This window comes from Bactrocera neohumeralis, chromosome 2 (genome assembly GCF_024586455.1).
Source record: "Bactrocera neohumeralis isolate Rockhampton chromosome 2, APGP_CSIRO_Bneo_wtdbg2-racon-allhic-juicebox.fasta_v2, whole genome shotgun sequence".
In the NCBI taxonomy this organism is placed as follows: Eukaryota; Metazoa; Arthropoda; class Insecta; order Diptera; family Tephritidae; genus Bactrocera; species Bactrocera neohumeralis.
Window position 1 is genome coordinate 92746024 of NC_065919.1, and position 24217 is coordinate 92770240.

General features: G+C 32.8%; 2 protein-coding genes across 5 annotated transcripts in view; one reads left to right on the forward strand and one right to left on the reverse strand.

Annotated features, from left to right (window-relative positions):
* LOC126752766 (leucine-rich repeat serine/threonine-protein kinase 1) overlaps positions 1 to 8102 on the forward strand; it is a 49667-nt gene extending 41565 nt beyond the window's left edge. For both annotated transcript variants that reach the window (XM_050463746.1, XM_050463754.1), the window contains exons 19-26: positions 3420 to 3830; positions 3921 to 4291; positions 5841 to 5997; positions 6058 to 6376; positions 6435 to 6711; positions 6773 to 7015; positions 7083 to 7515; positions 7678 to 8102. In XM_050463746.1, the coding sequence (XP_050319703.1) occupies positions 3420 to 3830; positions 3921 to 4291; positions 5841 to 5997; positions 6058 to 6376; positions 6435 to 6711; positions 6773 to 7015; positions 7083 to 7515; positions 7678 to 7896 (2430 nt within the window). In that variant the 3' untranslated portion in view covers positions 7897 to 8102. The remainder of the gene's footprint in view (positions 1 to 3419; positions 3831 to 3920; positions 4292 to 5840; positions 5998 to 6057; positions 6377 to 6434; positions 6712 to 6772; positions 7016 to 7082; positions 7516 to 7677) is intronic.
* LOC126752879 (glutamate receptor ionotropic, kainate 2) lies at positions 8103 to 17933 on the reverse strand. 3 transcript variants are annotated; one of them, XM_050463903.1, is made up of 16 exons: positions 17651 to 17715; positions 17408 to 17594; positions 16134 to 16294; positions 15854 to 16070; positions 14793 to 14983; positions 14080 to 14278; positions 13849 to 14012; positions 11780 to 12010; positions 10379 to 10582; positions 10207 to 10291; positions 9877 to 10153; positions 9502 to 9697; positions 9172 to 9391; positions 8913 to 9025; positions 8321 to 8470; positions 8103 to 8261 (listed from the first exon to the last, which is right to left on the reverse strand). In XM_050463903.1, exons 2-16 carry the CDS (start codon positions 17421 to 17423, stop codon positions 8103 to 8105), a joined length of 2583 nt encoding a protein of 860 aa, XP_050319860.1. In that variant the 5' UTR covers positions 17424 to 17594; positions 17651 to 17715. The 3 variants fall into 3 exon arrangements, with proteins under 3 accessions (XP_050319860.1, XP_050319851.1, XP_050319870.1); XM_050463894.1 differs by lacking the exon at positions 17408 to 17594 and having other exon boundaries at positions 17651 to 17933; XM_050463913.1 differs by lacking the exons at positions 8103 to 8261; positions 17408 to 17594 and having other exon boundaries at positions 8296 to 8470; positions 17651 to 17933.
* Between the last annotated feature and the right edge of the window lie 6284 nt (positions 17934 to 24217).

Genomic DNA, 24217 nt, shown 5'->3' on the forward strand with positions numbered 1-24217 from the left:
GCCCAAAGAACAACTTTGAGTTGTCAACTTTGCCCACTACCGCTAACGGGTCGTTTGTGTCTATTAGAACTTCTACTTCTGAAGTTACTAGAATCATAAAAGAGCTAAACCCGAAAAAGGCATTAGGACGCGATAAAATTACTTCAAAACTGCTAATTGAGTTACCAAATGTTGCTATAACGGTGCTCTCCTTGCTCTTCAATGCAATCCTTGGTTTCGGAGACTTCCAATTTCGCAGAAAAATACGCAAATCATTATGATAGATAAACCCGGAAAAGACTTAACACAACCGTCTTCCTACAGACCAATAAGTCTCTTACCCTGCATTTCAAAAATATTTGAAAAAGTGTTAGTATCAAAGATGACTCCTTTCTTCCACAAAAGAAAAATAATATAATACCAACGCACCAATTCGGTTTGGTGCTAAACATGGCACTGTAGAGCAAGTAAATAGAATTACCAATAAAATCAGGAAAGCATGCGAGCATAGGGAGTACTGTTCAGCTATTTTTGTAGATTTAGCTCAGGCGTTCGATAAAGTATGGCATGAAGGCCTTTTATGGAAAATCAAAAACGTTTTACCTTCCGAATTGCATCTTTGGAGTCATATTTAAGAAACAGGAAATTAAATGTTAAAGTAGCAGACTTCATATCAGAAGAATAAGCAATAATGGCTGGTGTACCTCAGGGTAGCATGTAAGGCCCGCCTGGATCGAAGGCTCATGTGGCGAAAACATATAGCGAATAAACCAACTTGCATGAAGTTAAGTGCAGCAAATTTAAATTGGCTTTTAAAGAAAAAAAATATATATCTTCAAAAGATTTGGCAAAGCGACACACTAGCTGCTTTCAAACTGACCGATCAAAATCAAAATAAAGATTTCATAAACGATTTTTTCTTATTTAGTAACCTTAATTAGACATACAGTGTCGAACAAAACATATTGGACTCATACCTATGAGTTACATTATCATCTCCTATTCTCTATTATCATTTTAAATATAAAAAAATCACCATGATTTGAAGAATAACTATTTATTTTATGAAAACATACAAAACCTTAGAAATTATTTGATTCCATGCCATTTTATATGAAAAAAAATTAAACATATTCAATATTCAGTGCGACAAAACATATTGGAATAATGATTGTTATATAATATTTTATATCAATCATTATTTTTAATTACTATTCTATTTTTTGGTTCGTGAACTCTTCTCATTCCGTCTGAATATCTTTAATTTTGATTCATCAGAGAAAAATATTATTTTGCATTGTTTCGCTGACCAGTTGATATATTCCCGAGCAAATTGTAATCGGTTTATTTGATTTTTTCTTGATATAAAAGGCTTTTTAACTGCCCAATAACTTGTTAGCCCACCTGCACACGCTCTTCGTTGTACAGTACTGCTACTAACTTTCAAATTTAAGGCTTTAACCACGCTCGCTACCGACTTATCTGGAATTTTTTTTAATTCTCTAAGTATTTTTGAATCGTTTTGTCGTTTTGTAGCTTTGGGTCATCCTCCACGGAGGTGAGATGGTCACAGATTTACTGTCTCTAAATTTATTTGAAATAAAGCTCGCTGTTGATTTATTGATACAAAATTTTTTACAAATGTTTTTTTTTTTGATAATTCATTCTTGTAGGCTTTAATTGTTTTAATTGAAATGAATTTTTGTTTCCAGCCATGGCCACTTTTTGTTATTAATTTCTTCGTAATTAGTAGAATTTAAATCGCGTCACTACTTTTTATGTAAAGACACTTGGTTCCAGCCATGGCCACTTTTTGTTATTAATTTCTTCGTCATTAGTAGAATTTAAATCGCGTCACGACTTTTTATGTAAAGACACTTGGTTAAACTAAAATGTTGCTGATTCTTTATGTCGTTGTTCAATTGCAAGAAATGAGAGAATGCAAAGTCGTCAGAAAATAACGGGATTTTCGACCTTTATTACGAAAAACTGCGACTAGTCCAATATATTTGGTCGCAGTCAATATTGGGTACTTGTAATTTCGGGTGTATAACGTAATGCCGACAATGAAAATTTCGAAAATTTGAAATCCCGACAGTCAAAATACCGACGAGTCAAAACACCGACAAATCAAAACACCAACAAATAAGAACATCGACAAATCAAGAATTAGAATTTAGAATTTCGATATTTTACTAAATAAATAATATGTCTTTATATTTAAATACTTTTTTTATATCCAAAATTGTAATTTAGAGTATAAGACATGTTTTTAGCATTCATAGCCATCAGTCCAATATGTTTTGTCCGACACTGTATATGTCTATATCAAACATTGTGGCCAAAGTAGCCAAACGTTTTAAATTGAATGCACATCATGGGTCTGTTACGTTTTCATATTTAGTTATATATACATATGTTCATATAGACGCTAAAAGAAATGTACCTGTGAAGGGTATTATATCTTCGGTACAGCCGAAGATAATGTTTTTTTTTTTTTTTGTAATTACACTATTCAACAAAATTTTAACTTTTTTTGCCACATAAAAACTCATATGAAAGTTTGAAACCCGCTAAACAATAATATGTGAATGACACGTCAGGTTTTCTTGTGACATTAAAACATATATGTATTTTCTTAGAAAGCACAAACATTTCCAGATGTGTTCTTCCTGATCATTCAGTTTTTCTTCAAAGCTCTTATGTTTTTATCAGTTGCCATATTTATGGACTTGCAAATATTCCCTGTTTAATTTTTGCCTCGCAGAGTTTGGGTAATTTATCTTTTAGATTTAATAATCTTTTTGGAGGTTTTGTCACAGACGAGTTGGCACTATGTAAGAGTTGGCCGAAGACAAGTTTGGACACTTTAATTGGACTTGGTTGTAGTGCCTTTTGTTTGAGTCAAACGAAAATAATAACCACTTACATAATTTTTTTTGGTTCGGGCCAAATCTTTGGTATAGTAAATGGTTTATGTCTGGGTTTTAGTTTAGTCCAACCTATTAGCAGTCTAACATATGTTACACAACATTTCTGTAGTGGAACCCAGTATTAATCGTGATTCCTAACAGGAAGTCGAAAATATTCTAAATTGCACTGTTCAATTACCGACGTGAGATTACGACGCTAAGATTTAAAAGTTAATTCTTCAAATACATGTGTAACAAACGTTTGCATTACGGATGTTAGTCGAATGCAATATTTATACAGCCGTATAAAAGAAGTTATTTAAAAAATGCACGTATATGAGGTTCAATGAATATGTAGCTGTCACAAAAAAAACTGGACGCGATTGAAACAAAATTATTATAATTATTGTTGAGGGTACAGCAACATAAACTAAAATCATTAGAAAGTTTGTGTGGCAAAAACGGTTTTGACTAGTGTTATCGGAGTTTCCAGTAATTTAATGCACTATATAACTTGAATATTTCAAGGATTCTCTTTACCATTCGGATGCCGATTCAGGCGTGGGACCTGATTCTACATGTTCCTCTCGGAACACATCTATTGACGGGCATCCTATTTATAATCTACAGGAAGGAACAAGTGTCTGTTATTGTTGGATGGTGGAGGAATGTATTCTTTCCGTATATAATGAGACAAAGATTGTTTGCCCCGTTCACTTGGATATGCAAATAAATTGGTTGGCTCCCGATGTAGTATTTGCCGATATACCCGAACGATACAGCATAAATTCGGATGATATTATTAAAGGTACTCTTCTAGGCCGCGGGGCATTCGGTTTTGTATTCAAAGCAACTTGCAAATTAAAAGCTGCACGAAACTTTAAAGCTGTAGCTATGAAAATGTTACAGCCGGTACCACCAGGACCCAGGGCCAAAGAGGTTATTTCTTTTTATTAATATATAATATGTACATTTTGCAAAGCAGTTCGAATACATTTTTTTGATAATTATCAATTGTTTTGTTTTCAGAGCGCTTTAATGGCATACAAAATTGCTTTGGGAAAATGGGATCGTGATCCCCTTCAACATTCTTGCAAGGCTTACTGTACGGCACGACAAGAATTAGCTGTGCTTCTTACTTTAAAACATCAAAATATTGTTCCCTTGGTGGGTATTTGCATAAGGCCTTTGGCTTTAGTGTTAGAGCTTGCCCCAATGGGTGGTCTTGACTTGATTTTACGGCAGTACCGACGAAGAGGTGCACACGTTGGACCGCACACGTTCCAGATATTGGTTTTGCAAGCTGCACGTGCCATTGAATATTTGCACAGACGACGCATAATTTATCGTGATTTAAAGTCAGAAAATGTGCTTGTTTGGGATTTCCCAGATCCACATAGGTAAGCTGATAGAAAAACGAATTAAAAATAAACTCTTGGTTTAGAGACATTGTTATTCAAGGAAGCCGCAAAGGTTCGTTCTGTAATTCAATTTCTGTCTATTGATCATGTCCATATCCCTATAACCATGTCCATCCTCCATTGGGCCATGACAAGAATAACAAAAAATTAAATTATGGCTTTTAATTTTTGTAACTATGCCAATTGCACTGAAAACGAGTTACAGAGAGTATTAGAAGAAAATAAAAAAAAACGGATAACTATATTTGGAAACTACAAGGAATAATAGAATAGACAGAAATTACTCGATCTATCCTAGATTACCATTTGCTAAGCAAACGAATGAAAATGCAAATGAATAAATTAATGTTAGCCATTTTCATCTTTTTCAACGTCTGAGACTCTTTAAATTATGTATATATACAACTATGGGCACATAAACATTTCGTGCATTTACTAAAATTATTTATTAAAGTAATATACTGCTAAGGTATTTCGTTATAATTCGTTTTATGTTCACCGTTCTCAATGCTGATTTCGAGTGAACACAGATAGCTTTGCAGAAGTAGTAGTTTTCGTTGTGTTGTCGAAAAATAACTAATTAAAGGTATTTCAACGTAAGAAATATTATAAAATGGCATCCGGAAATCATACTACGATAGTAAATATACGTAGTTCATAGTAATTTAGTGTAGTGTAGCGAATAATTTAGAATATCTATGTAAAAGGGCAAAAAGTGGCCGAAATTGCTAAACTATACAACACAATGAAGTCATGTGTGACGAACCTCCATATGTTGGTCAAAGGCAGGATTCGAAAACCAGGATCACGCAAACCGGATGCGCGTATGGATGCTACTATGGAAAAATGGTCAAAAATTATTAATTTAAATCATCGCGGCTGGTAGCAGCGGATATTAAGGAATTATTGTGCTTAAAAATATTTGATAGACTTATCAAAAGTCAAACGTCATCAGGAAAAAAACCACTCTTAAAAAAATTTTTCAAATATTGCTTTTAGAAAGAAGTCATCAAGGACGGGCGGAACCAAACATTTTTATACTCTTGAAACCTATTGCTACAGAGTATAATAGTAAAACTAATCGAGATAGAAATATATACATACATACATATATATAAATGGTTAGGATGATGAGAAAAGTTGAAATCCGGGTGACTGTCTGTCTGTCCTTCCGTCCGTGCAAGCGTGCCGACTTCTAATGAGTTTAATGTACATATCTCCTAAACTACTAAAGCTGAAACAACAAACACTCAGCTGAAATACTATAATCCCTCCTACCGACAGTGTGAATGCCGGAGACATTAAATTTTACCGCCGAGATGTTTTTATGGGAGCCGGTGTGAAAATTGGACGATCGACCGTCCACTTTTTGGTGAAATCATATATGTACATGTCTCGGAACCAGATCAAATAGTTATCATACTAACTGAACGATCAAAATCACGTTCTTTTGTGGAAAGTTCTCTATATGTGAAGTACTAACTTTTTTGCAACCGAAGATAACATTTTTTTTTAATCCTATTAATAGTGAAGACACACCGCGGAATACTGTTCATATAAAGATTGCTGACTATGGTATTAGCCGTCAAACAGCGCCAAATGGATCGAAGGGTTTCGGAGGTACTGAGGGTTTTATGGCACCTGAAATTATACGTTACAATGGTGAAGAGGAGTATACTGAAAAGGTGGAGTTTGATTACAATCATATTTTGAAAACAATTCAAAATTGTTAAATTTTGCTGCAGGTCGATTGCTTTTCATTTGGAATGTTTATTTACGAGATTATTAGCTTGCGTCAACCTTTTGAAGGCTACGAGTCCATAAAGGAATGCATACTGGAAGGTAGTCGTCCACCTCTTACTCAGCGGGAAACGCAATTTCCCTCGTATTGTCTTGATCTTATGGTTCTATGTTGGGATGAATTGCCAAAAAAACGTCCATCAGCTAGTCAAATTGTATCAATACTTAGTGCTCCTGAGTGTATACATTTGTTGGATACAATATCCCTACCTCACAACGAAAAGGTGGTTTGCGGTATTTTTAATGACTTTGCAACAAATGAGGGTTTGTAATTCTTTAAATTTATTCATAATCGTATTTAGAATTTTTCGCTTTGACACAGATGGAACAACAGGTTTTGAGATTTGGCTTCCTTCCTACAATTCACGTATCGACATTGTAGATGTTTTACCATCTGGTAATTTTCTACAGGGCAGTACCATATTTTGCGTGGATCATATCCAAATGGATAATTCCCCTCGTTCAGATTTAAGCAATAGCTCAAAGAGTAGTCGTTCACGTTCCAATTCACGTCAGCATAAAATTAATATGATTTCTTGTTGTATTATTGAAGATTGTGTTTGGATCGGTGATACGATAGGAAATATACATTCTTACAGGTATGATTTACATGACACTGGACTCACATCCACCTAATAAAATAAATTTGTTTTTTTCCAGTATCAAAAGCTATGCGCACACATTTACTTACATGTTGGATCCAGTTATTAAGTCTCCAGTTATAAGTCTGGTATATCTTCGTAACATTGAACGCGTCGCTATTGGTTTACACAATGGTCGCGTTTTTTTAGTAGACTCTACGAAAATACCAACAAATTGTGCATTTGCTGAAGGTACATTCGTACTTACTGAAATTTGTTCCGGTCTTATATTACATAGTGCATGTTCCGTGATTATTGATAAGTAAGTTATTGTCGAAATGCACGCGTACCTAGATGACACTAATTAGTATTGTCTTCTTAATTTTCAGTGAATATGAACTTTGGTGTGGTGAAATGGCCGGTAAAATTAATGTATTTCCGCTGAACAAGAGCGGGGTTTGTGGGCATCAGTCATTATGCCACAGCGATGAACCTAATATTATTGAAGATGTAAAAGTCGCACGTATGTTCGCCACAGATGATTTTGTATTTTCTTGTCTTTATCCTGGTTTTATTGTATACCAATGGAATGTATATAATAAACGAATCGAAAATAAACTAGATTGCTCTAAACTCTTGCCTTGCTCGGAATCTTTGAAGAGCATAGCGATCGATGAGCATTTAAGTTTGGTTAAATGTCAGATATCAGCATTGGCTTCCCATAGTAATGAATTGTATATCGGAACAACGTGGGGTTGTCTGATAATCACCGAATTGAATACGCTGAGGCCGATTACCGTTTTTCGTCCATATGAAAACGAGGTAGTTTAAATTAACAATCAATTAATTAATTTGTAATTTGAAATTAGTTTTTTATAAATAACTTAAGATTTCAAAATATACATATGTATATAAATATACATATATTCTGATTTAGTATATTACAGATATTTTTATGTATATATATTTATTTATTAATTGCAGATAAAAAGTATTATTACTGTGCCTCATCCAAATTTCCCATTAATAGCAACTATTGGTCGGCGCTATCGTTCTTTGATCGCACGGTTTATGGATATAGACAACTCTCAGGAAGGAATCAAGGCTACAATTTATGAACAAGGAGGTGAAGTACGTTCGTCATATCGGGATATTGATAACCATATTCATGTTATGTTGTGGAGAACAAACAACTGGGCATAGTTAAAAACTTAGTCAATATTATTAATTTTTGATAACATACTCACATAATTCCACAAAAACTCGAATATCTTTACTATATATATTTCTTTTATACTCATCTCGGTATACACATTGTAATACCCAGATGTAATATTTAGAAAATTATTTAGGTTTTTAGTTATTTATTGTTTAATTTATTCATTAAAATATAAATTATTATAAAGTAATTAATGTTTTAGTGATTTATGGTCTTGTGTAGATGAGACAGATGGAATAGAATCGCGTCCGCAAGAATACATTGAAGCAGTATTTTTAAGAACTCGCGTATAGCTATTAAAATCCAGCGCAAACTTTAATTCTTCTACAAATACTTCTCTCATTGGTAACTGAAACGATCAAAAAATCTTAAAAATTACTGTATTTTATGTTAATTTATTGAACCTACGTTATAATGTCTCGCCTTTGTGTGGATATAATAAAACCAAATAACTATTCCATAAACAAATGCCAGGGCACTTCCTACACCCAAGACTATGTAAATACCTGATAAATTCTCCATTTTTAGCTCGGTGTCTTCACTACGTTGCTTACCGGACTAAATAAAAACATAACCATAGGTATATAAACAAATATAACTTAATTTAATATTTATTATAATATTATATAATTTCATTGTGAAAAATTAAAACGCGATGAGAATCAAACTGACTATATTTGAATAAGTTTTAATCAGCTGAAAAAAAAACAAAGAGTTTGAAAATGTTGCTTGCTTTCTTGTCCCTGTTTCTAATATGAAAAAGGACCGTTAATAATTTTATTATTATGTTAAATTAGGGTTTGTTGTGAAATCAAAGTGCCAATAGGTTGAGAAGATATTAAAGAAATCTTATAGTCGCAAGTAACGAATGAACAAACAAGTCAAAAATATTCATATATCGATATACGATGTTAAAGATATGGTATGCTTAAGTTAGGAGAATAATATCTACATACATAGATACCTTTGTTATTATGATAAGAAATTGTTTTATACTCACAGAGCAAATACCGGCACCTACTTCATTCCACCATTTATTCTTCATCTTCTCTAATGTGCCCTGTTCTTGCAATTGAAGCAAAGCATTGTTGAATTTGTCGCGGTAAGGCCAGTCTATAATTACATAAACATTGTGAACTTTGATATAAATTATTTAATTATAAAAGATGGCTGATTGTTACACTATTATTAAATAGTCAAAACTTTTGATTAGACGAAATATTATTTATTATATTCATATGATTTCCACATTTTCTTACTTTTCTTCATTGCTATACCATATCCTTTTTCATCCAATGCATTACCAATTTTACTCAAATTGCACATGCGCATTGTGTGATATTCAATTGAAGTGGATTCCATCAAGAACGCATATCCTTTATCTACGCGATTGACACCTTCCGTGTTAGAATCTGTCAAATATTTAGGATTAGCATTCATGAAATTGTTCATTTTAATATAACGAGGATCCTCTGATTTCTAGAATAAAATGAATTTATTAAAAAAGTTAAACGGAAATTGATTTTTTTTTCAGGTGACAATTTATTAACATAAATTGGTATTAATTAGTAACACTATATGATAATTACCTCGAAAAATTCTCTCGTTGAACCGATCTTTTTTGCACCGTATGCTACTTTTTCGTTAACGAGATCTTCTATGGAGTTAATAATACTAGTTGGATCTTCAATGGTTAAAAAAGCGGCTAAATTTGCAGTGTAAGATGAAACCATAAGCAAAGTGAAAAACCACCAAATAGAAGCTACGGTGCGAGTGGAAATGGCTCTAAAAAGTAAAAAAAAAAAAATATTTTTAATATATTTCACGTTAGGTTCCCTCATCTTATATGTAATATGCAGTATGTATCTTAAGAAAATTTTAGTGTAATAATGAGTAAGTAAGTTAATGCTAATTAAGGAATTTAGCCATTCTAACTTAAAATAAAATTCATGTATTTTACTTACTTTGGTTCCATTTCGGAACCTTGTTGCAGTAGAGCGCCAGTAGTAAACCATAAAGAATTTCCTATAGTAAATTGATTTACTAATTGTGATGGTTCTTCAATGCAGGGATGAGGATTATCCCATTCTGAAGGTGAAAGACGTCCCAATATAAAAAAACTGAATGAAACAAAAAGAAAAGAAAGTCCCAAAAGCCACCAAACTCCTTGTGAAAATGGATCCATAAATGTAAAGAATGCTTGCGTGTCTTTTTGTGGCTCTACGTGTATAATTGCTATGCCTAATGATAGTACTGTTATTATCGATTTTTGTTCGTTGTTGGTATAACTTTACCTAAGTTCATGAAGGGTATGGAGAAATCGACACCTTGTTGACGTGCTGCTGTTATTGTCAAATCTGTTATGGCTAAATGTGCTCTCTAGGAATAACAAAAGTAAAACTTTCGATAACATAAACATTATGTATTCATGTTAAAGAATATCTCTTCATATCTGTTTATACTTACCCCATCAATAATTTCTTTTAACATTCCAGAACCCATATTTGTTGTAGTATTATAAGATCCGTAATCGTTACCGCCATCTTTTAAGATGAAATTAAAACCAAGCTTTTGTGCTAACTCTTTTATAAGATCAACGCCATAACCTTCATATTGGCTATTTCCTTCTAGTTTTTCATAGCTTTCTACTAAGCTAGCGTAGGGTTTGTTCTAATTTGTGTTGAAAAATAAATATGATCGTTCATATACTGTGTATGCTACAAATAATTAATGTTTGTATGTTTATAAAGTAATACATCTAAGGATGTATTAGAACGTGTCAAAATAATAATAATTAAGTTTTAAGTTAAGTCAATTGAGGATATATACATATGTATACTGGCCATCAAAATGGAGGATTTTTTCTAAGTGCTATGATGACTGGGAAATTCGTTGGCATTAGTGTATTGCAGCGGGAGAGGATTACTTTGAAGGAGATGCAATAGACAAAATTCACCTTTCAATTTGATCACAGTAGTACATATACTATAGTTGTCCGATTTCCTTTATTCTCACAATCATTGTTAAACATATGTCTATTAGAAATTGTTCTGCAAAATTAAATACTTTTAACTTATTATTAAAAGGCCGGCAACTGGAAAAAATTAACTCCATTATTCAGTTGTGTGGGAGATATGTGGTATAGTTGTTCGATCTGAATATAAAAATGCACCCATGTATGAAATTTTGTTTGGATATCTCAAAAACTGACAAAGAAATTTCTGTAATCCAAGAAAAATTAACCATTTATAACCATTTATATGAAGTAAAGTTGTTCAAAATGAACTACAGAATACTTCCCTCATACGCGATTATTTGGCCCCCTGTAAATCAACCCGCTCGAGTATGTATATGGTATATGCGGCCAATTGCTCTTAAAGCTCAATATTCACTCATCTAAAAAAAATAACTCTTCAATTTGGAATAGTTTCATCATTGTTAACTGAAGCCTCCGATGAGAAATCCGACAAAACAATAACAATATCTTTGTCATGTTTATTTAAACACATGTTGTTCTAAAGTGTTAGACATTATCCATTCCCTTACCTTAATTTAAATCCATAGGTACATATACAACTCTACTTAAACTCATAATCTTTTAATTGAAGAAAAAAAAAAAAATAAATATCCAACACACATCTTACTACCCTAATTAACTATTTGAAGTATAATGAAATAAATAAATATGTGGTTCAAATTATCTACATATTCATATTAGCTTAATTTAGAGTTCACTCATAGTTTAGGTTTAAACTATGATTAAACTAATTAGTTCGTTTTGTAGACAATATTGTACTTATTTTGTTGTCCATATTCCTATCGTTTTGGGTACACTGTATGTATGTATTATATGTATTGTATATTTACCGGGACATTCAGTAATACAACAAATGTTTTATTGGCCAGCGAATTGTCGACATTGTCGATTACAGAATTTGTCTGCGCCACACGCTGTATGGTTAGGTTTGAAATGTCGTCCCAGGTTCCAATTTTTATAATTCCAGATGGTTGTAATTCAATTATATCTAAAGTAAAACCCTTCCGTACATTCCCATCAAAGTATATCGGTCCAGTTAACGTTCTTTTCTGAAGCTTCAGCTTTGGCAAAGAATAAAAAAAAAACATTTGGGTTAGAGACATTGAATTATGAAGAGTTAGTGTTGATGCTGACATTTGAGAGTACACGTAATTGTATAGGCAATAACATTATATTGAACAATTCATTCAAGTGTAGTCATTTCGTATTTATTATTGACTAGAGAACCCGTCCAAGCTTTACTGTGGCTGATATATATGTAGATAGTACTACGAATATTATCTATACGATTTCTAGTCAACTCCTACCTTTAAAATATACGTTTACAAATTTGGCAACTGAGGAACTATTAGTTAATGAGATATCGCATTTTGGTGTTAATAAAGCATTGTTTTTTGTGGGAAAAATAATATGTCGAATTTTGGCTCCGCGCCAGGGAAATTGACCCGTTGCTAAGTTGGAAAGAGGCGAAATGAGCACCGAGGACAATGAATGCAGTGGACGCCCTAAAGAGGCGAAAGCTGTGTACAAAGTTTGTGGCGCGCAAGTTCATAATCTAACTTTCTGAGGAGTGTTTCAGGTGTGATCTATTCTACCACTCCCAATATTTAGCAATTGTATTGTATTAGTTTTGAGGAAGGATCAGTGTGAAATTGTACGCATATAGTTTATCCTTTCCGTTTAAATATTGCACTGCTCTCTGCGATGCTTCGAAGAAATTTGTGTATTTTTTTTTTTTGTTAGATGTCGCGTTTGGTTTGTTATGAATGCATTTGCGTCCTTCGCCCATAATCTAGGAACCTTGTTCAGAGAATTGGAATAATTAATAATTAAGATATAAAGCTGTAATTTGGTACAGGGGTTCACAGTAGCAAGGGGCACCGGTGGAAATTTTTTTTTTAAAGTGGGCGTGGATCCGCCCTCTAACAAGTTTAATAAAATTTGCTGAGACAAAATCGTATAAGAATTTGTACCGAAGTGTGAAAATGGATGAAATCGGAGGATAACCCCGCGCACTCTCCATATAACGGTACTGTTAAAAACTAGTGAAATCGCGATAAATCAATAACCAAACGCGACAGATTATATATAATAAACATAAATTTTACCACCGAGACGGCATAAGAGAGTTTTAAAAGAGCCGGTGTGAAAATTGTATAGTTGACTTTTGGTCAAAAATGTCGATCGATGTGTGATATACATATATAACTGATGTAAAGGATAATCCTTCTGTTATAACGGTGTGTCTGTATGTCAAAAATGGGTTGAATCGGACCAATGCTTCCCTTAGCCCCCATATACTTAATATAAAGATTTTCGAAATTCGGGGTGACTTTGTACCGCATACATCGGCCAATATGTGAGCTATCTCAATGAAAATAAGAGAGCGTGTTTTATTTATAATTCGGTTGCACCCGAACGTAGCCCTTCCTTACATGTTCTTATTATTATTCTTTGTGGAAGTAATAAAATTTTCAAATAATTCTTACATGAATTATGATTTGAAATATAATTTTGGTATATATGAATTGTATTCACTTTTAGCATAAAGAGATAAAAAGTATCCTATGTCTGTTCCCTGGTTCTAAGGTACCTCCCCACCAATTTTCAGCCACCGATGTTCAGCCGTTCTTGAATTCTAATTAGCGTAACTAACACGACTATATATAAATAGATTTTTCGAGCAAAATTTAAAAATGTTCATATTATATATACATACATATGTAAATGTGTAATAATAAAAATAATGATTGATATTTCCTGAATTCTCTCTATATTAGACGTTCTCCGTCCCGTGTAAACCGAAAGGGCAACACTGAAGGAAAGACGCCGACAACCGGGAACAAAAATAACATAAGACAAACAAATATAAAAATAAGTTAACATTTTAGGCAAATACCGTTCTCATGTAATTTTTAAATGAAGAACCATCATCCAGAACACTTTCACTGCGATCACTACAATTCAAAGGTATATTTCGTACTGTAAGATGTTTTGTAGTTTCCGCAAATAGTTGAACCGAGTCATATGTTAAAGCCATGGAAACAGTTATAGGACAAGATCCTATAATAAAAAAGTATAATATATTATATGAGTTATACATTATTAAAAACATTCATAAGCAACTTACCATTTCTTAAATCTTCTAACGAAGATTTGTGTCCCATCTTCTCCATAATTTCCTGAATCGCTTTCTGTTCCGGGGAAAACAATCTAAAGCTTGTTATGTTCGCTTCTGTGTATTTATATTCTTCAAGATCAAAAGCGTGGAAATCTAAATTTGCGATAATGTACTTATAGTCCTCATTCATAATGCCAACCTGCTGAGCCTAAAATTTTGAATTATATAAGTACTTATATAATATGTGACAATTTTGAAGGGTACCTCACAAAACATGCTTTTGTTTGTAAAATATTAAAAAAAATAAAGAGAATCCCTAAGTTCGAGTGAAACTGAACCTTAATTACACTCTTAATTACAAACTTTTAGAGATATTGGAGTCAGAAATATATGGAGAGTTTTGAAAATTCTATTTGGACAAGTTGAATTTAATTTTTAGGTGAGTATTATTCTAAAAATTGTGATTTATGCACAATTCATAATGCGAGTAGTTGTATAAGTTTCTTAAGATAACAATTAAACACTGTTAGGTGTTTACATGGGCCCTTTAACGAAATATATTTTATACTTAAAACCAATTTAACTTTTGTATTTAAAAGTAAGGATAAAAATTCTTTTTGGTGTAATTGTTTTTTGAATGGACAGACTTTTTTATATTATTATTTCTAGGTTACTTTACGAACGTATAGAGTAGGGTTTCATATTACATTAATTTTACATACCTGTTTTAGAAATTCTGGCATTGTGTCAGAAGAGCCAGTAACGACAATGTGATTATCCCCTAATTTTTTCACCCGTCTCAAAACAGACTTATAATTGTTGTTCATCTCCATGTCATAACGCAAAACCGTTATAGTCGGGCCATTATTGCCATAATATGATAGGAGCCCATTTAGTATATTAAGATACTCAACTTCACAGCGTCAAAAAAATATATATTTATAAACTTCTGTTATTTTATTTTTTTTTATATACCATTCATTAATATAGTTATAAAATAAAACTTCATGGTCTCTCAGAGATTTTAATATTCAATATTAGGTGCCTAATAAGACTAAAGGCTTTATAAGTAAACAATTATTTACAGAAGTAAGAAAAGGCTAAGTTCGGGTTAGTTCGGACATTTTACACCTTCGCAATTTCCAAAATCTATTTAGAAATTTCTCCTAAAATACGGTATCTGCGTCTCTCCTTTGCCTATTTAGATGAGTTTATATCTCGTATATTTCAATTAAATTAATTGTATATTTTAATTAGCAATATGCCGTTCGGGGTGTATAACGTAATGCCGGCAATAAAAACTCGAAATTTGGGATTCCGACAGTCAAAATACCCACAAATCAAAACACCGACAAATCAAGAAAAAGTGGCGTTGCTCGTTCAAGGCCCTGCGGCCTTCGGCCACGAACACGCTCAGGATCATAACCCGTAGTCAGTAGAATTCTCTTTCTGTGCTAAGAAATAAGGGCAGACAAGGTAAAATATTTTTCACATGTCGGCATTTTGGTTTGTCGGTGTTTTGATTTGTCGGTATTTGGATTTGTGGGAATTTTGAGTTAGCTGCATGATTAAATTTTGTCGGTATTTTGATGTGTCGGCATTTTGAACTTCGGTATTTTAAGTGTATCCCTGTCGTTCGTCATATGACTTTCTTTATCTTCTCAGTGCTTGACTAAGTTTTTGGCATTTCTTCGAAAACAGGTTTTGAATGTTATGGAAAAATCCTATAAGGGTCTGCTTTTACACTTTAGACATAATAATTTTGTTACGAAATATCATTTACCAGACTCATATAAAAAAATAAAACGCGACCACTTGTAAGCATCGAGCAAAAAATATAAAGCTTTTGAAAAGTCCAAAGAATGGGGATATAAGTTGAAAGCCTCTGGGTTTTCATTCATTTCTGAAAAGAAATAGGGCACATCCTTTGCATCGCAAATTGTGGTCAAGTGTCTAGCAGTGTGTTTAGAAGAGGGACCAAAAATTCCACCTACACCATTCTGGAATAAAATAACACTTCAGTAAACGAATATAAAAAGAATGATTCAAAGTTTTAAGTTTACCTGTAATAGTTTGCATAATGTGCTATAAGCTTGAAAGGAATCTCCATAATTCACCTCCTCTTTTATAACTTTCAGAGGTATTTTTATTTCGGCATTGGCTACTTCAATTGCATGCTCAAAAATGAGACCCATTTCTGTACTATACTGATCAGTAACTAAACCTAACAAAAAAGGTTATAATATACATTATTTATATATTATCTAACTAATGCGAAAAATAAGAGGAAACATTAAGCAAATGCCTAAGTTCGTAATACTCAACTTTTAATTGGTCATCCTACAGAGTAGTTAATATAAACAAGTAAGGAAGGCCTAAGTTCGGGTATAACCGAACAATTTATACCCTTACAACTTCCAAGGAGTTAAGTCACGGAAATACCTTCAATTATTGCAAAATTTACCACTCAGTTTAGATAGTTTTAATTACTACTTCTGTTAAGGGGCAGCTTAGAACGGCGTTCCGCTACGGTACGATATTATCACAAATTATTAAAGATTTTAGTTAAGGTTCCTCACATATCATCACCATTATATATGGATTAAACTGAACTGGATGTTTGAAAATCCTGATATTAGTTGTATGTAGGCCAGATCCATCCGATTTTATCCAATCAAATTTATTGAGATAACTCACATATTGCCCGATATATGTATGTGATATAAAGTCAATTGGAAGTTTGAAAATCTTTACATTTGGTATATGTGGGCTACTTTCCACATTCACACGATTCAACCCATTTTTGACATACTGACATACATATTATTATTACGAAAGGATTGCCTCCGAACTTCAAATATACTATATTTCTTACACATTGACCGATATTTTCGGTAAAAATTCCTCCATTGGCACTGGGTCTTCGGTATCTGAACGTTATGATACGATTTTGACAATTTTAAGATTTGAGAGGACATATGTATATCAAATGCACTATGTGTGCAAAGTTTTATCCGCTATATTTATTGGGGCTTGATTTGTATACTGAAAAATGAAAGCATTAGATTGAATTGATACAATACTGATCTTCTTAAGATGCCAAGGAACATGTGTACTAAGTTTCATTAAGATGTTTTAATTTTCACTCAGGTTACAGGTAGTTCGGACGGACTGTCAATCCGACTTCAACTCTTCATGATCATTTACGTATATATGTATGGGTATGGTACGTAAATCTATTTCTCTCTCGATTAGTTTTTCGCGTTACAAACAAGCTGAACAAATCTATTATATTCTGTGGGAACATGCAACATGAGTATAAAAATAAATTATTCACTAGAGCGAGTATTCATGGTGCGCTATGTACAGTTCATGCCACCCTAAGTGCACTGTACTGAACATTACTGCCAACCTGAAATTTAGAGAAATATGCATATACGAATGTAATATAAAAGATAATTCAACTTAATTACTAAACACACCCTATTGTACAAATATTTACGCTGTCCATACTCTCATACAGTCTAAAAATAGTAAAGATTTTGTGGTATATTATTATTGTAATATATTTCAACTTTACCTATTTGTATTGTTTTAGATAAACTATATTTATCGTTATCGTATCCCTTTCTACTCCATATTTCGTACTGCGCTTTGGAAAACAAAAAATGTTTACTCAAAAATGCCAAAAGTAAATACATGTTACGTTCTATAATCATCTTTTCTTTATTTTCACTTTTAAAACTATATGTATACGAAAAAGTGATCAGCTACACATGGCGAACTTGTGGCGACTGATTCTGAATTTTTCTTGTTGACTCCAAGAAAGAAAGAAACCGAAATGAAAATTGTTTATAATTACAATAAAAGTTTTTCAGCTTGTTTCGTGTATTACTTATCGTATCGCAATCTTGTACTCTATTACTCTGGGTAGTTTTCATAAGTCTGATGAATATCAAACTGATGAGCTTTTCCTCATACCATCTTAAAAAGCTTTTCAAAGTCGTGAACCACATAACTACATAAGTAGTTTCATAGAAATTAATTGAATGTGAGTGTGAGTATTTCCGTTAAACTTCCTGAAGATCTTGAGTTCGATCGGTCAATTTGTATGGCAGCTATACGAGTGGTGTTCAAAAGTAAAGAAAAAAAATTTTAGATAAACTTCTTAAATTCGATTTTGGATATAGCCTTGAATTCTAGGTAGCTTTGTGCTATAGACGTATCAGATCGATATCTCAGAAACTGGGAGAGTCCCTAGTCTAGACGGCCGGGTGGACTAAGTTCACTCAGCTGATCACGCTACACATTTATACTAACATATTTATACTTTAAAAGGTCTCTGACGTTGAGAGAAAGCAATATGGTCTTTTTAATTTCAAAAAGTTTATCTGATTCACTTCATCAAATTTACAGGAATGAGAATTAAAATCATCACATATGCGATGGTTCGTTAAGCTCAAAATTTGATCTACAAGATTACAGAAGTACAGTAAGAGTACATATATGTATATGTAAATATGCATGGTTTCGTTTAACAATATTAAAAGTAGTTCTGAAGTATATTTTACGGGTGTTGGAACTTTATGATTTTGTAATTGATTTGAGAAATGTTTAACTTTAAACAATAATTTTATTTTTTATACATACATATTTCAACATTTAATTTACAGCATAAAATCAATGCGGTGTTTGCTCATTTTACTAAATCTTTATATTATTTCTTCTGATTCCACAGTAATGTCCTAGTTTATGTTGAGGAGTGCTAAGCCGTTCAATCTTTTCTGGAGCATCGTTGTTCTGAGCCAAGTATATGTATATATCGTCACCTGAAATGCAAAATAACGTATCATCAAAAAATTCGAAATTGAGTGTCTTATTGATTACGCTTCACTACTTCAAATTACATAAATAATATTACATATGTTCAACATTTTCACGTTCTGCGGTCAGATATAAACCAGTTTTAACCAATATTAAAATTTTGTTTCACTTATGTTCCATTTTATTTCGTGTTTCATTCTTGGCACTGTAAATTTTCGAAAATGTTGTTACGTTATTTTGCATTTCAGGTGACGATATGTATTATATATGTATATATCCTTATCGCAAGTGCTGAGGGTTTCTAAGGCAAAAAGCATTTGTATTGTCGTAGCCATTTTCTTTTTTTATTGTTGTTGAAAAAGCGCTATTTCAGCTTTGAGCTTCGTTTTTTGCAGTTCTTTGTTTCCGGGAAAGATTTACCCAAAACGTCTAACTAGGCATTCAATGATTACAGTTAAATCGTTTTCTTCCAATTTTAGGTTAAATTTTGGTAACAGTTGACTCAAATTGAAACTTTCAAGAACTTCATCGGAAAACCGCGTTTTAAAATCTTGCATGACTGTGTCAATGAGTGGAATGTATGCAGAAACCCTGTAAAAGTCTTCACAGCTTTGAGATGGGTGATTGTTTCAATGACTCTGACGACCGCATGTTCTGGGTTTTTTTTCACTTCAACATCTAATTTTCAGCCATCTGTGTAGCATTTGAAAAAAATTTATTAAAGTGATGATCAGCATGTTCAGTGTTGCAACCAATGTTGTTATGACGTTTGATGCTTTCGCAAGGTCGATTGATTCGTTCTGCAGAATCACACAAAGTGGCTGCGTCAATGACAAAACATCACTGAGACAGAAAATTCCAATAATAAATTCGATGTTGCACAGTACTGTGACTAAAATCGACGCTTTTACTGCAATCGTTCTATTCTTCCATTCGCTTATTTCTGGAAGGGTGACTGTGAGTTCATGTACCCACTTTGTCTCACATAGCTGCACAATTTTTTTGCTCAAGAATTGAGCTAAAACAGTGTTACGTTTCGGTTTTGAAACTTGGAAAAATGTTGTAACTTCTCTGAATATTTCAGATATCTTTCCAATCAAAGCAATTTGAACGGATTTCGAAATGTTGGTGTTCAATTTATGGGAAAAACATGGTATCATGGTTTGCTTTCGTCTCCCTCAGTTCCTCATCCGAAATCCATCAGGAAACATTTTATTAGTATTTGGCATATTCATGTATGTATATAGCATTGGCAAAAATAGATAAAATCGGGTCGATAATACCCACATCTCCCATATACTACATATGTATAATAAAATTATCAGTTATATCCAAACTTAACTAGTTAGCCCTTCCTTACTTATTCATACCTGCACTTTACCGATTAGAAATTATCGCACATATCTATTATTAGTGCAACTCATTTTTATAAACAACTTGCCAAACCCTCGGCTTCACTCGTTCCTTCTTGTCAAGAATATCATTAGTCATGGTAACAATATAATGCAATAGTTAAATTTTTTATTGGCTTCGCGAGTCACTTAGGGAATAGTACATACATAACAAGTAAGGAAGGGCTAAGTTCGGGTGTCACCGAACATTTTATACTCTCGCATGATAAAGTGATAATCGAGATTTCATTATCCGTCATTTACATATTTTTCAAATACCGTATTTGTGTAAAGTTTTATTCCGCTATCATCATTGGTTCCTAATGTATGTATATAGTATATTATACAGATAATGCATCAGATGGAATTCAAAATAGCGTTATATTGGAAGAAGGCGTGGTTGTGAACCGATTTCACCCATATTTCGTACATGTCACGCCACGCCCATTTTCAATTTAAAAAAAAAGCCTGGGTGCAGCTTCCTTCTGCCATTTCTTTCGTAAAATTTAGTGTTTCTGACGTTTTTTGTTAGTGGGTTAACGCACTTTTAGTGATTTTCAACACAAACACACTGTTCTGGAGTTTGTAATTCATATTTTCAATAGTTATTTTTTCTTCTTTTAACAAATCAAAAAATATGCCCGCGCTTAATAGTAAATCAATTTTACCTGGAATATTAAATGAAGGGTCTGCTAGTTTCATATTCTCTAGAATTTTTTTAACTTTAATGAATTTTGTGGGAACATGAGACACAATATTTTGTACCACAATGGTGTCTAAATTTGTCTCGAAAGGTTATATTATTGATTTTAATTGAAGACTAACTCTTTCCTTTGTATTTGTCTTGTTTTGTCCAACTCCTTCAGTTCTTTGGTTATAAGGTGAACTTGAGACCCATTATCTAATAAGGCCTTTATTATTCTCACAGTTTTAGTATTTTAAATCACTGTGCTTTTTGCTTTAAAGGATTTGTCTTTGTGGAGCCATAAATGATGGTTTCCTTTACAGGTGAGGCAACTTTCGCCTTTACATTCTTTTATATTGTGTCCTTTTTAAGACATTTGGTGCATAATTTGTTTTTCATTACTGCATTCCATTTGACCTGCATAGAAAGAGCTTTAAATTTATAACAATAAAATATATTGTGTTGATTATTACATCCCATTATGCATTTAAATTCTGCATTTTGAAATATTGGTGATGTTTTTGAAGCTTGTGCTGCTTCTAGTGCATTCCCTTCATGATTCAGAAACGACTGTAGTGAATTTAAGGTAGGTATTTCCTTGGGGTTTTTAAGGGAATTTTCATACCTAAGTCTAAAATTGTTGTCTAATTTTTGCACAAGCGTATAGTTTAATAAAGCTTGTACCAAATTATCTGCAGACAAACTGAGGCTTTCCAATGCTTGTGTACTTTCAGAAATTTTTTCTTGAAATTTTCGCACACTAAAAGCACTCTCAGTCACTACTGGAGCATCTAAAATTTGTTTGAAATAAGTATTTGCTAGTAACCTTTTATTAGTAAATTTTTCATTAAGAAGGTTCCAGGAAACTGAAAAATTTGTCGAGGTTGAAAGCAGATTTGCAAAACAACTTGCAGCCGATCCTCTTAATTTAGTTTTTAAAATACACATTTTATACGTGGCTGAAACATTTTGAGAGACTACGAGTTGCTCAAACAATTCTTTAAAAGTTTGCCACTGAGCGTAACCTAAAAATGGGAATGTCAACCAGCGGCAACGTAAAATGGCAGCATTTTTTTTAATAGATTTTAATTTGAGTTTGTAAACTCAATTTCTTAAATCATAGAATTTACTTGTTAACTCTTTATCTTCGTGTTGGCTAATAAATTCAAGCACAGTATCACGAGTTTTTTCTATTAGTCTTTATGCTGTCTATGTAGAAAGCATATTTCGTTTATTTCGCAGTCTTCAATATTTTGTCCTAATTCTGTTAATAAGAATTGAAAGTCTGAGAACTAAACCAGGATTTGGAAGACATTCCATTTTCCTGGGAGCACTATTTTCCTGAATTATAGCTATCAATTCGCTTAATTTGGCATACGCTGTCAAATAAAGCGTACCTACCGTCCCTTCAACATCATTTTTAAAACAATCTTTTTTATTTTTGGTATCTTTTGACAATTCTAATAGTTCCGTTGAAGTTCTGACCATTTTTTGTCAAAACTATTTTGGAGTTTCTCTAAATTTCTTAATTCTACATTTATATCCATACTCATGGATTAAAAATGAAGTTTTTGCAGTTCTTCTGCTAATTTTATTTGACTCTCCACTTTCTCCCAAAAACAAAATTGTTTATAAGATAATAAAACAGTTAAGTAATAATTAAAAATATCAGGTAAGAATATTTTTAATTATTACGGATGTAATTTGGTTTTTGTTATGGAATTTGGTTTTAAATTTTTTTTGTTTATTGCCATTTATTATTAAATAATTTTTTGTTTGTAATTTATTATATGTATATAAACCTTTTTTTTGTTTTTTGCACACACTTTTTTAGTTTCACTTCACTCGCGTGTTTTAAAAACTTCGGAGTCACCAAAAATGTTAAATAAAAACGACGCTAAGCTCATGTATAAAATAGTACTCAACTTTGGTTGCCCAGAGCTCCTTTATTTATTAAATTTCTTATCCTAATTCATGTATGCACCACATGCAGAGTTAATACACATATCTTAATACTAATCTACTGTACATACCAGCAATATGTACACATATGTATCTTAAACATAAATGTTCCCAACGGCATACACAAGTATTTCTTATCTATTATTATTTTAGGATCATTTGCAATCCTTTACATTGCATACATTAAATACTACAGTCTTTAATCAATATACCCGAAATGAACATTTATTACACTGTTGATAGAAATGGGTATTTGTAAATAAGTACATATCTACGTTTGAGACTAGATTCGTATGCGCTGGCGATAATGAACATAAATATTTGTAACATGATATCTGTTTCTTTACAGATCTACAAAAATATCTTATTTACAATTGTAGCCGCTAAGAACTGTTCAGAAATCTGAACAATCGGCGTACGCCAGTAGTTGTCCACTCTTGTAGAAGATTCTTTATTAAGATCTGTAGCTCAAATTTTTTCTCCAGCAGTAGATTTTAGAAGTCGCCTTGTCTGCAACCTTGTTTAGTATCGAACGGCTCATCGCTCTTTTGCCTTTTCCGAAAACCAATGGTTTCGTTTACACGTAAAAAGCTTGAAATGCCGTCATACAGTTCTCTTATATCGAGTTGCCGATGAGTTCTCTCAGAGAGTAGGAGTGTAAGTCGAGTGGAAAACCGTTCGGCAGTCTGTCGTGATTGCAGCTTATCGACGTCGAACCTCCTTTGTGTTTGTTGCCGTGCGCTTTTTGGTGCACAGAGTCGGGCTCGTATCTTCGTTGCAACAAGATAGTGGTCCGAGTCAATGCTAGGACATCAGAGCGTAGACAGAGAGTAAAACACTGGAAACGTGTGGCTTTTCGATCCGGAGACAGGTAGCTTGATGAATTTTCCTGTGCTACAGATAAGCACCTACTCGTCTCAGTTCATGGACGAAATCGCACAACAACCAAGCCTATTTCCCCATATACTACAATTTTAAGTTCCACTTGATCAGTTTACTTTCCAGTAGACAAATCAAGAAGCCATTACTATAACGGAACGAATAGTGCCTTTAACAACCACCAATTTTTCAAATCCAACAAAAACTATTCAAGCCACTAGGTACCGAATTTTTGGATCCCAGAACCGATAGTTGACTTTTAAATGAAAATATCGGTCAATGGGTGAGGTATAAGTTAACACAATATTTTATGAACTTCTACATAAATTCCATTCCCACATTATATGCTAGAAACATACAAACCGTTTGCATACTTTGGAGTCCTATTACAACCAAAAGTGCAACT

Bases quoted from the DNA above. Each gene is read 5' to 3' on its own strand.
- LOC126752879 (XM_050463894.1), bottom strand. From the start codon at position 17,789: ATGATTATAGAACGTAACATGTATTTACTTTTGGCATTTTTGAGTAAA. The intron at 16,295-17,650 runs GTAAAGTTGAAA...CTTTTTTGTTAG, and splicing joins ATCTAAAACAATACAAATAG to GTTTAGTTACTGATCAGTAT. The intron at 9,392-9,501 runs GTAATTATCATA...ATTTTATTCTAG, and splicing joins CAACGAGAGAATTTTTCGAG to AAATCAGAGGATCCTCGTTA.